We start from the raw sequence: 12,460 nt of genomic DNA, 5'->3' as shown, positions 1-12,460 counted from the left end.
GCTAGAGAATATATCAAAAGAATCCTCAAAAACAAAAGCAAAGAGAAAGATTGAAAAAGAAGGAAGAAATATCTAGGACTGTGGGACGACTACAAAAGGTGTCACAATGGTTTAATGGAAACACAGAAGGAGAAGAAAGAGAGAAAATAGCAAAGAAATATTTGAAACAAAAATGATTGAGAATTTCTCTACATTATGTCAGACACCAAACCACAGACCACCTCAGAGAACACGAAGGATGAGAAATGCCAAAAATCTACACTTAGGTATATCATTTTCAAAGAACAGAAGATCAAAATAAAGAAAAAATCCTGAAATAAGCCAGAGCAAACAAAACCTTACCTACAGGGGAACAAAGATAAGAATGACATCGAATGTCTCCTCAGAAACCATACAAGCAAGAACAGAGTAGAGTTTATATTTTAAATGTTGAGAGAAAAAAGCCACCAACCTAGAATTCAGTAACCTGTGAAATAAGCCTTCAAAAGTGAAGGAAAAATAAAGTATTTCTCATAAAAAGAATTATGGGAATTTGTTGCCAGTACACGTGACTTGAAGGAAATGTTAGAAGAAGTTCTTCAGAGAGAAGGAAAATAATATAGGTCAGAAACTCATATCTCTATAAAGTAAGAAAGAACATTAAAGAAGGAATAAGTGATGGTAAAAAAATATATATTATTTTAAAAATAATATTATACATAAAAGTTTGCTCAAAATAATAATGCCAACAATGTATTTGATTGTGTATGCCTATGTACGTATCATATGTATATATTCTTATGTATGTTTATATATAAGTGAAATGAGTGGCAGCAATGGGAAGGAAGACATAGGGTTATTTTGTTATTATAAGGTATTCACACTATCCATAAAGTCATATAGCATTATTTGAAAATGGACTTGGATTAGTTGTAAATGTATACTGCAAGCCATAGGGTAACCATGAAAAAAAGTAAAAAAAATATATAACCAATATGCTAAGAAAGGAGAGAAGATAAAATCATATAAAATGCTCAAATAAACAAAAAAAGGCAAAACCTGTAGAAGACAAAAATAGGTATAAAAAACATGGGCAAAAATAGAAAACAGTAATCAATATGAAAGATATGAATCCAAATATATATTGGATAATTAAATGTCAATAGTCTGAATGCAAAAATGAAAAGTCAAAGGAAAACCAAAACCCAAGCATATATTGTCTATAAGAATCCAACCTTAAATATGAAGACACATACAGATTAAAAGTAAATGAATGAATAAAAATATATTATACCAGCACTAATGAAAAGGAAGCATAAACAGCTATATTAATTTTAGACAGAACAGAGATATAAACAAGTAAATTTAACAGGGACAAAGAAATACATTAGATAATGATAAAGGGGTTAATTCTCCAAGAAGACATAAAAGTTTATAATTTGTATGCACTTGACAACAGAAAATCAAAATATGTGAGGCATACACTAATAGAATTGCAAAAAAGAAATAGGTGAACACACTATCACAGTTGGAGTCTTCAACATCCTTCTATCAGAAATGATCAGATCTACCAGGTAGAAAATCAGTAAGGACATAAATGAACTCAACAATGCCATCAATCAACTGTATAAAACTGATATCTAGAGGCTATTTCACTCAACAACAGCAGGATACAGAATCTTCTCAAGTATACATGGGACATTCACCAAAATATACCACATTTTGGGCCTCAAACACACCTGAACAAATTTAGAAGATTAGAAATCATGCAATGTCTGCTTTAATTCCACAATGGAATTAAACTAGAAATCAGTAATAGAAAGACAACTGGAAAGTCCAAAAATATATGGAGATTAAATCACATGCTTCTAAATAACATATGGAACAAAGAAGAAATCTCAAAGTGAATATAAAAATATTTTAATTAAATGAAATGAAAAGACAACTCATCAAAATTTGTGAGATACAGCAAAAGCAGTGTTTAAAGAGAAATTTATGCCATTGAATGCATATATTAGAAAAGAAGAATGATCTAAAATCATTAATCTAACCTGCCATCTTAGAAAACTAGCAAAAGGAGAACAGACTAAATCCAAGGTAAGCAGAAGAAAAGAAATAAAAGTTAGAGCAGAAATCAATTAAATTGAAAACAGGAAATCAATAGAGAAAAGTCAATGAAACCTGTAGCTGATTCTTTAAAAAGATTGACAAGTCTCCAGCCAAATTAAGAAAAAGAGAGTAGGACACAAATTACTAATATCAGATATGAAAAACTGAGACATCATGACAGATCATATGGATATCAAAATGATAAAGAAATACTATAAACAACTCACTGCACACAAATTTGATAACTGCAACGCAATGAACCAACTTCTTGAAAGGCATAAGTTGTCAAAACTCACACAAGAATAAATAGACAATCTGAACAGTCCTCTATTAAAGAAATTGGAGAAATAATTCAAAACCTTTCATACAGGAAGTATCAGGTCCAGATAAGTTTCCTGGAGAATTTTATCCAACATTTAAGGAAAAAATTATACCAATTCCCTACAATTTCTTTCAGTGGATATAAGCAAAGGGAATACTTTCTAACTCATTCCATGAGGTCAGGATTACCCTAATACCAACACAAGAGAAAGACATTTTAAGAGACGGAAATGGCAGACCAATATCTCTCATGAACATAGATGAAAATATCCTCAGCAAAATATTTTCAAATCATATTCAATGATGTATAAACATAATTGCATATTGTGACCATGTGAGATTTATCTCAGGTATGCAAGGCTGTTTCAATGTTTTAGAATCAATTAATGTAATCCATCATATCAATGGGTTAAAAAAGAAAAATCACATGATCATACCAATGGATTCAGAAAAATATTTGACAAAATCTAGCACCTATTCATGCTAATAACTCTCAGTAAACTAGGACTATAGTGGAAGTGCCTCAACTTGATAAAGAATATCCACAAAAACCTGCAGCTTGCATCATCCTTATTGAAGAGAAATTCAAAGCTATCCCAATGAGATCAGATACTAGGCAAGGATAGCCCATCTCACCACACTCTTTTTCAACATCATACTGGAAGGACTTTTAAATGCAATAAGGCAAGGAAAAGAAATAAAAGATACACAAGTTGGGAAGGAAGAAATAAAACTGTTTCTTTTCATGTAAAATTGATCATCCATGGGGAAAATCCAAAATAATCAACAAAGTGACTCCTGGAATGAATAAGCAGTTACAGCAAGGTCGCGGGATGTAAAGTTAATACATAAAAGTCAATCACTGTTCTATGCACCAGCAATGAACAAGTGGAATTTGAAATTACAAAAAACACAATATCATTTTACATTAGCACCCCCCAAAAATGCATACTTAACAAAATGCATATAAGATCTCTGGGAGAAAAAATACAAAACTCTGATGAAAAAATTCAAAGAAGAACTAAATAAATGGAGAGACAGCCCTTGTTCATGGATAGGAAGACTCGGTATTGTCAAGATGTCAGTTCTTCTCAACATGATCTAAAGATTCACTACTGATGGGAATGCAAAACGGGAGAGTCACTTGGAAGGCAGTTTGATGATTTCTTCCCCCAAAAACTTACTCTTACTGTACAATCCAGCAATCACACTCCTTCGTATTTACTCAAAAATGTTAAAATCTATGTCCTCACCAAAACAGTGAAACTGTTATTCTTACCTTTATCAACTCTTCTTTTCTCATTTCTGTGCTCCACCGGTGTGCTGTACCCTCTCTCTTGGATGTCAGAGCTCTCCTGAAGGGATTTTCTTCCATGGATGGTTATTAAATTAGTGTTTCTGTGGGGATATGAAAGTTGGAACCTCCTATTCCGCCATCTTGCTGATGTCACTCCTCCCTGCTTTATTTTATATCCCCACACATGCAATACATACCAAAATTAACCATATGATGGGTTATCAACTGGTTCAAAATAAACCGAGTATTAAAAATTTCAAAGAATTGAAAAAATTCTGATCAGAGAGGTATTAGATAAAAGTTATATCAGTTCTAGGGGTCGGCCCCATGGCTGAGTGGTTAAGTTTGTGAGAGTGCTCTGTTTTGGCAGCCCAGGATTTTGCTGGTTTGGATCCTGGACATTGACATGGCACTGCTCATCAGGCCATGCTGAGGCAGTGTCCCACATGCCACAACTAGAAGGACCCACTGCTAGAATATACAACTATGTTCTGGGGAGATTTGGGGAGAAAAAGCAGAAAAAAAAAGGAAGGTTGACAAAAGTTGTTAGCTCTGGTGCTAATCTTTAAAAGAGAAAAATAATAATAGTTCTAAATGGATATCTGATGATAGTCTATTTTTGTTCTTTCTGTTGGTTACATGTGTGTACATTTTTTTCGTAATTCAATTTGCTACACACTTAATATATATGTACTTTTTCAATGGAATATAATCTCAATAAAAATTGAAAGACAATACAGCCAAGGGAATTCTGAAGAAGGAAGACAGGAGGAAACCTGTGTACTTATACTACCAGATAAAGCTACCATAATTAAGATTGTGTAGTATTGTAAGTGGATAGTCAACTAGTCAGTGGGACTGAAACACCTTCTCAGTGTATCACATTAAGAAACACTTTTTGTCAGCCTTATATTATCAAGGATGTTAACACGTATCATTTGTTCATGTGGTTCTCTACTGTAAAGTTTTCCACTGTAAAGGCATCCCCCGCAAGTAATAAAAAGGTAATTTGTGAAGTGATATTATCAGAGTAAATATTATATTGTCTAATGAACTTTTACCTGATTATTCATTTTTATTCCTTCCCTAATCTAACTAACAGTAATATACATTAGTATCACATTAATACTTTTCTAAATCTGTCATTCCTTCTACATTTATTAGTTGGGATTTTACCACAAAGAACAGCATTATCTTCTCTAATCCTATTGATTTATCAATTTATTGTTAATTTATTTCTTAGTGCCTTTTTTTATTTAATGTGTTATTATTAATTTTTGGCATTATTCATTTCAGTGCTTAGTTTGTCCCGATATTGTCTGTGGGAACTCCTTCCAAGTGAATCCTATATCATTTGACATGTTGCGACACTTTTTTGCACACTTCTTTTTTGGAATAAGACACTCCAGCCCATCCTGTTCTTTCAAAGTTTAGTCTTGGAATCAACCATTTCTCCAGTTCTCAGGGGTTACTTTTAGTAAATATTGTCCTTAGAGCCCAAGATCTGCATGCTTTGCGGGCTCCTTACTATTCTGTTATCATTATTCCTTGGAATTTTCATGGAACAGAGAAAGGAATTACATTTAAAACAATAATAGTTTCACACTGACATTTGTTATTCCAGACCAATAACAGAATTTGCCGACTTTTTCTCTTATATCACATTTGTTTCTCTTTTCCTCCACAGTGAGAAACCTGGCTCCAACAGCAATCTATTAACCTATCAATTACTCACTTCTACAACATACATAAAATAGTTTCTGAATTGTTATACTCCTATTGTTAGCACAACAAACCTACTAAAAAAATTTCTTTTTTTTTTTGCAGTTTCTAGACAATTGTCAAAACGCTATCTTGAAAAAATCGCTTGCCTCAATTCTTTGTTCTCCCCCCTACAAGATTATCAATTTATTTTAGAATTATGTTCACTTGTTTGTATTGATTTTAGGATTTTTCCCACTCTTGCTCATTTCACTTTAAATTAAATATTTCAAATATGTGAAACAATAAGAAGATCTCAGAAGTTAAAAATATACAAATACCTAAACTCAGAAATGTATCATTTACATGTTTTACTCCATTGATCTCTCTGTTTTCATACCTGAGAAAATGTTATATTTTAATACTAGTATGGTTAGTCCCCTCGTATTTCTCTTGTTTCTCAAGATTTCCTAATTAATATTGCATGTTTGTTTTTCCATATGAAATTTAATACTGGTTTTAGTATTAGCACTCTTCCACTTGGACCAAGTGACCAAGAAATTCTAATGCTGTTTGAAGTGTCAATCACAAATAGGATGCTATATGGCACTTCTGCTTCCCCACAAGTGGAAATTCAAAGCAGAAACTGTGCTTATGGAGCAGCCTATTGCACACATACATTTTGCCTTTGAACAACACTTCCTGGCTTGCTACTGGTTCTGAGTAGAGACTAAAGACCAAACCATAGGACATCAACTGACCATTAGATTTGAGCTTCCCATAATGAATTGAGTGTCATTGGACCCTCTGAGATATAATGCTGGCCATTCACAACAGCAATCTATCATCAAAGGGAGATAGTGCTTAGGAGATCAGACTTGAGCAGGTCCAGAGGCATAAGTAAGGCTTATGAATTGATGATTTAGACTCCTTCAGAACAAATTTCTACCACATGACATCCTCTTCCTCTACCCATATGTTTGGCCTCATTGGGAATACCTAATAACTAGCTACTTTGATCAAGGAATAAAAATCTGTACCTAGTTACAGATATTCTATATAATATGCTAGCATCCACTGAAAAGTGAATAACAGATAGATAAAATATGTGCCACGTAGATAATATATTTTTAATTGCTGGTCTAGCTATCTAAATATTTGTCAACGTAGATTTTATGGAAAAAAGTATACTTTTGATAGAAAAGAATTGGTGGTTCTCAATAAGGATGAAAAAAACACGTTCACAGAGAAGATATAACAATTCCAAATTTGTGCCTGCGTAGAAACACAGTGTTAATATTTAAAAAAAAATTGACGTAACTACAAAGAGAAAGAATCAACTCCATAGTTGTTTTGGGAGATTTAAATAACTCAGTAATTATACAAATAGTAAAAATACAGAAGATTTAAATCACGGTACTAATGAACTGGACTTAGTTGACTGAAACAGGACCCTGCACTCAACTACCATTACATACAATTTTCAAATGTTTTATAAAACATTTTTGCAAATGTTTTTAAATGTTTACCAAACTCTGACTATAATCTAGTCCATAGTGAAATGCAACTAATTTAGAAGGATTTAATTCAAAGAAAGCATGTTTTATTACATTATAAAAGGGTTTTTTGAAAATTTCATATTCCAGAGGATCCATTACAGCAGACTGAGGGCCAAGACCGCTCGGTGATCCCTCGCTCAGGGGAGAAGAGATGAGTGGAGCATGGGTCCAATGTTTGGGCTTTTGAGGGGCTGCCCAAGGATTGGTGTCTGTAGCCTATCTTGAAGTTTTTATGAGACCTGACTTACCCTAGATGCCTGGATGCTGCTGAGAACAGAAAAGAGCTGAGTACATGCTGTTGCTTCGAGTACCAGTGTTACAGCAGACAAAAACAGAGGGCGCAAGAGATTACAAGATCCATCTAAAAAATGGACAAAATCTTCTAATTAGGAATATCCTTGGAAAACATTTGAAAGGACCCCAGAATCTCTAGGTGGACTGAATGGTGGTGGTCTTCCTCTGTAAAAGTCCAGTTTAAAAAGACTGGGAGAGGTGGTTGTTTTTTTAAATGTGCAGATATCAACACAAAGTTACAAGAAACTGAAAAATGACTCAATCAAAGAAACAAATCCCCATAAACAGACCTTAAAGAAATGGAGGTATATGAACACCTGACGAAGAATTCAAAATAACTGTCATAAAGATGCTCAATGAGCTCAGGAAAGTGGCATGTGTTTTCATTTTATTGTATTTATTTTGCATTTTTTAAAATATGGTTATTTTCTAAAAAGTACTAGATAACATGGAAATTCTATAACTAATACTTAATATCATGATCAATATTTACATTGAAAATATCCACTGAAGTTCACAAAGTATAAAGCTCTACATTTAAAGTGTAATGCACTAGGACTTGTTGACTCTTAGGGCTGAATTTAATAACTCTGAATCTACAGAACCTGTAGGTTCTTTAAATGTTAGGAAATTATCAATGTCTGTCTCGAAAATACAGAAAAAAATACAAACTAATTTTGAAACTCTACATTTGAAGTACAATGTGATATCATACGTACCTTTTAGGGACTGATGTTAACAGAATTAAAACTATTTTTTACATTGTACCATAGAGTATGTCTTAAAGAAATGCATTTCACTTCCAGAAAATTCTGTAGGACAAATAAGCTTTATTATACTTTTAAACAAGTCAATAAGTCACTCAATGGAGAAACTTGGGTATGGAAGTAGAAAAAATGCGCTGGGAAAATATTAAATTAACTGTAATGTGGCATATAAAGACACTATGAAGAACACGTATAGTTATATGGATATTTAGGAATTTCAAGATTTCCCTTCAATGCTCTGTAGAACGTCCTGTATTTTTGACAAAAAACCCCAATTCATTTAGTTGCAGAAAACGCTACTTTATGGACCACATCCTTGAAAGCTTGTTTTACTTGCTGGTTTCTCAGGGTGTAAATGAAGGGATTGAGCATGGGGGCCACAGAGGTATTGAGAACAGCTACTCCTTTTGTCAATGAAGCCTTTTCTTTTGCAGTGGGATTAGCGTACATGAATATACAGCTTCCATAAGAAATGGAAATGACAATCATGTGAGAGGAACAAGTGGAGAAAGCCTTTTTTCTCTGACTGGCAGATGGGATTCTCAAAATAGTTCTGATAATGTACATGTAAGATAAAACGACTAAAGCCAAAGTGATTAGCAAAGTAACCAAAGCAAAGTAAAAACCAATTACTTCTAGGAGCCATGTATCTGAGCAAGACAGTTGTAAAAGGGGAAAATAGTCACATGCAAAGTGATCAATGACATTGGAAGCACAGTAATCGCACTGGAGAAGAAGCATAAGAGGTGGGAAAATGGTCAGAAACCCGCCCAGCCACGCACAGAGCACAAGCAGGCTGCAGAGTTTCCTGTTCATGATGGTTGTGTAGTGAAGGGGCTTGCAGATGGCAACGTAGCGGTCATAGGACATGGCGGTTAGGATGTAAAATTCAGTCACTCCCATGAAAATAAAGAAAAATAGTTGGGCTGCACAGTTGTTATAGGAAATAGTCTTATCCCTGGTGATAATTGCCCCCAGAAATCTAGGGATACATACGGTTGTAAATGAGATTTCTAAGAAAGAGAAGTTCCGGAGGAAGAAATACATCGGTGTCTGCAGATGGGAGTCCACCAAGGTGAGGGTGATGATCGCCAGGTTTCCAGTGACGCTTAATACGTACGTGATAAATAAAAAGAGGAAAATCACAATCTGAAGGTCAGGATCATCAGAAAGGCCTAGGAGGATGAACTCTGTGATCACTGTGTGGTTCATTCCCCTCCCTCTCTCTTTTTCTCTCTCTCTTCTTTTTTCTTCTTTTAATGATATTTAGGTGGAAAGAATACTAAAGAGAGGAGATGAAAATATGATTCATCATGATCAATACCATCATTGATGCAGTTCTAAAACATTTTCTATAATCCATGCCAATAAATAAAATCAATCCTTCTTGCTCTGTTAAATAAAATCAATACCTCTTGCTCTGTCCAATTTATGCAAATCATTATATTTTTGTTGAAATGATCATATAAAATATGTTTTTTTCTTTCTTTTCTGTCATGTATTTATTATAGGATACCACCACCTAAAATCAGAAATGGATGATCTTAATTCCCTCCAAAAGTAAAAGTGAAACTTAGAAGACTAAATTAACAACCCATTACACTTTTTATGATATATAGAATCAATTAATGTTTTTCTTAGCAAATAAAATTAACTTTTACTTTTTATTTAATTATTAATTTTATTTTTAGTATTAATATGTATGGGTGTAATTATCAAGATGATATGAGAACATTCTATACATAAACATTCTATACAAATTTATATATACATTTGCTATAAGATTATACAAATAGTCTAATTATTTTATTTAACAAATAGAGAACATACTTATTGGTTAGTCTCACAATTCCATCAAAATCATTCATGTTTGACATCTTCTATGACTTGCTAGAAGTGTATATATAGAAACATTTTTATTTCTGAGCTTGAAGGGTCATACGGCGTTTATCTACTTTTCATTTTGCACTGAAACACAAACTGCAAAAGACACTACTTGCCTCCGATCTTAGCAGCTCTGTCACCCAGATTGTAGCCCAGTTCGTTTTCCATTTGGACATCCTTCTTTCTGAGCTATGAAGCTTTGGGGAAAAAATGTCTTATTCCCTTGTAATTCTGCCCCATACTTATCTTCCACATAAGACTACTGATCCATAAGGATATCTCAGAAATGTATAGAAAAACCTCTTCCATTTGTCCTAAACTATTCAGTTAATTCCCAGCTGTGCTGGATATACTACGCTGTAGATTTGGTTTGCTAGAATTATGACAGTTGCTTCCTCTATATTTTAGATAGTCAAATTTCTACTGTGAAGGATAGAATGTAAAATTATTGCTTTCCTGCCAGAAACTATCAAAATTCACATTAATCAAATTTGACTTTATTTTTTTCTCTATTTTATGATAGCTCCAGAGAAACAGTTCAGGAAATAAAAGTAGAATGTAAGAAACCTTAAGAAGATGTGGAAATATACCATAGTCAGCTTTGATATTGTTAATCTAGAAGTTTAAGACAGCAATTTTAAAGAGAAAACTACATCTCTGCTCTGTTACAGATCATGAGGGATTCCTGAAGGCCATTCTTGGGTGTCTCAGTAGCCTCTTAACCCTTCTTTATGGTGAATCTCCCTTGAGAACAGTTATGTTCATCTTTGTATCCCACAGAGAACATAAAATGTTGACTTCTACAAAATAATTACTTCCATTAATTGAAATTAATATTTCAAGAGTAATAAAAATAGTTTTGAAATCTACTTTCTTACAAAAATAGAACTCAGTGTAATTTACTTTAAATCATCTCCTTGAAAAGTAAATGTTTCTACAAATACTCTTTTTGTTGGTTATCCTCAGGGTCTGTTAGTGTTGGAGCATCAAGAAACAAGGTTATTTCGTAATTCTAAGTAAAATAATAGCTATTATAATGTACATGTTTTGCTCACAATTTTTTTTAAGATTTTATTTTTTTCCTTCTTCTCCCCAAAGCCCCCCAGTACATAGTTGTATATTCTTCGTTGTGGGTCCTTCTAGTTGTGGCATATGGGACACTGCCTCAGTGTGGTTTGATGAGCAGTGCCATGTCCAAGCCTAGGATTCGAACCAACGAAACACTGGGCTGCCTGCAGCAGAGCATGTGAACTTAACCACTTGGCTACAGGGCCAGCCCCCACAATTTTTTAAAAATGCTGTTGCATAGGTTAACTAATTTAATCTTCATTACCAATAGTAATATTTAATTGCAGTATCAATTTTGTCTATCTTATTGTTCATCTTGTTTCTTCCAGCTCTGGTGATCTAGTGATAAAGATTTAATGCTCTCAGAGCTGTGATCCGGGTCATTTACCCATCAGTAAACCACACCAACTGTTTGTCAGTTGTCATACTGTGGTGGCTGTGTGTTGCTGTGATGTGGAAAGCTCTGTAGTTGGGATTTCAAATCCCAGCATGGTCACTCATGCTGGACAGGTTTCAGTGGAGCTTCCAGACTAAGACAGACTAGGAAGAAGCACCTGGCCACCCACTTCCAAAAAATTGGCCATGAAAACCCTGTGAACAGCAGGGGAGCATTGTCTGATACAGCACTGGAAGGTGAGAAGATGGAGCAAAAGACCAGGTGGGGTTCCGTTCTTCTGTACATAGGATGGTTATGACTTGAAATTGACTCACTATAACAACCAAAAATCATGTCTTCAACGTTCTAATGAGAAATATCACAAAATACTAATCTTCTTTTTATTTCAAATTCTGGTTAGTGAATTGTTGTTATTTTCTTTATTATTGATTTTATTATGTTTCACAAATGTTTAAACAATAAAAATTATATATAATCAGTTAATAATAAGCCACATGTTTGTTATATAATCATAAAATAATAAAATATATTATATAATTACTTAATATTAAATAATTGTTATATTTTAAGTGAAAAAACAAGATGTGCAGTTAACATAAAAATACAATAAGGAATTTATATAATCAGATAATAATACAGTCACCATGCACAATTAAATCATAGTTTGATGCTAGTCTGTTTGGGAATTACTTACCACAAGAGAGGAATTAGAAGTGAGTGTGGAAAAAATGGAAAGAAAAAGTAGGCATAACTCAGATCTGTGAGAATGCATATACCATGTTTGTTTAACTCAGTAAAGGGAGCATTTAGACAGATGTGACTCTATATCGGAGGGAGCGATAGCCTTGTCCACCTCATTCATTTTTTTCCAGCTTTATTCAGATGTAATTGACATATAACATAGTGTATGTTTAAACATACAATGTGTTGATTTTATACACATACATCGTGAAGTGATTGCCACAGTAGGGTTAGTTTATACATCTATCACTCACATAGTTTCCATTTCTTTTTTGAGGTGAGAACAATGACGTTCTACTCACAGCAAATTTCAATAAGTTATATAATGCCTTATTCTTACAGA

The 12,460-nt window shown here is 33.6% G+C and overlaps 1 protein-coding gene across 1 annotated transcript; it reads right to left on the bottom strand.

Moving 5' to 3' along the window:
- Positions 1-8,303: 8,303 nt before the first annotated feature.
- On the bottom strand, positions 8,304-9,239 carry LOC124249079 (olfactory receptor 6C3). The gene has a single exon (XM_046679857.1). It carries the CDS (start codon positions 9,237-9,239, stop codon positions 8,304-8,306), a length of 936 nt encoding a protein of 311 aa, XP_046535813.1.
- Between the last annotated feature and the right edge of the window lie 3,221 nt (positions 9,240-12,460).

The sequence above is a fragment of the Equus quagga genome, chromosome 1, assembly GCF_021613505.1.
Source record: "Equus quagga isolate Etosha38 chromosome 1, UCLA_HA_Equagga_1.0, whole genome shotgun sequence".
NCBI lineage: Eukaryota > Metazoa > Chordata > Mammalia > Perissodactyla > Equidae > Equus > Equus quagga.
This window is presented reverse-complemented; position numbering and strand designations above follow the sequence as displayed.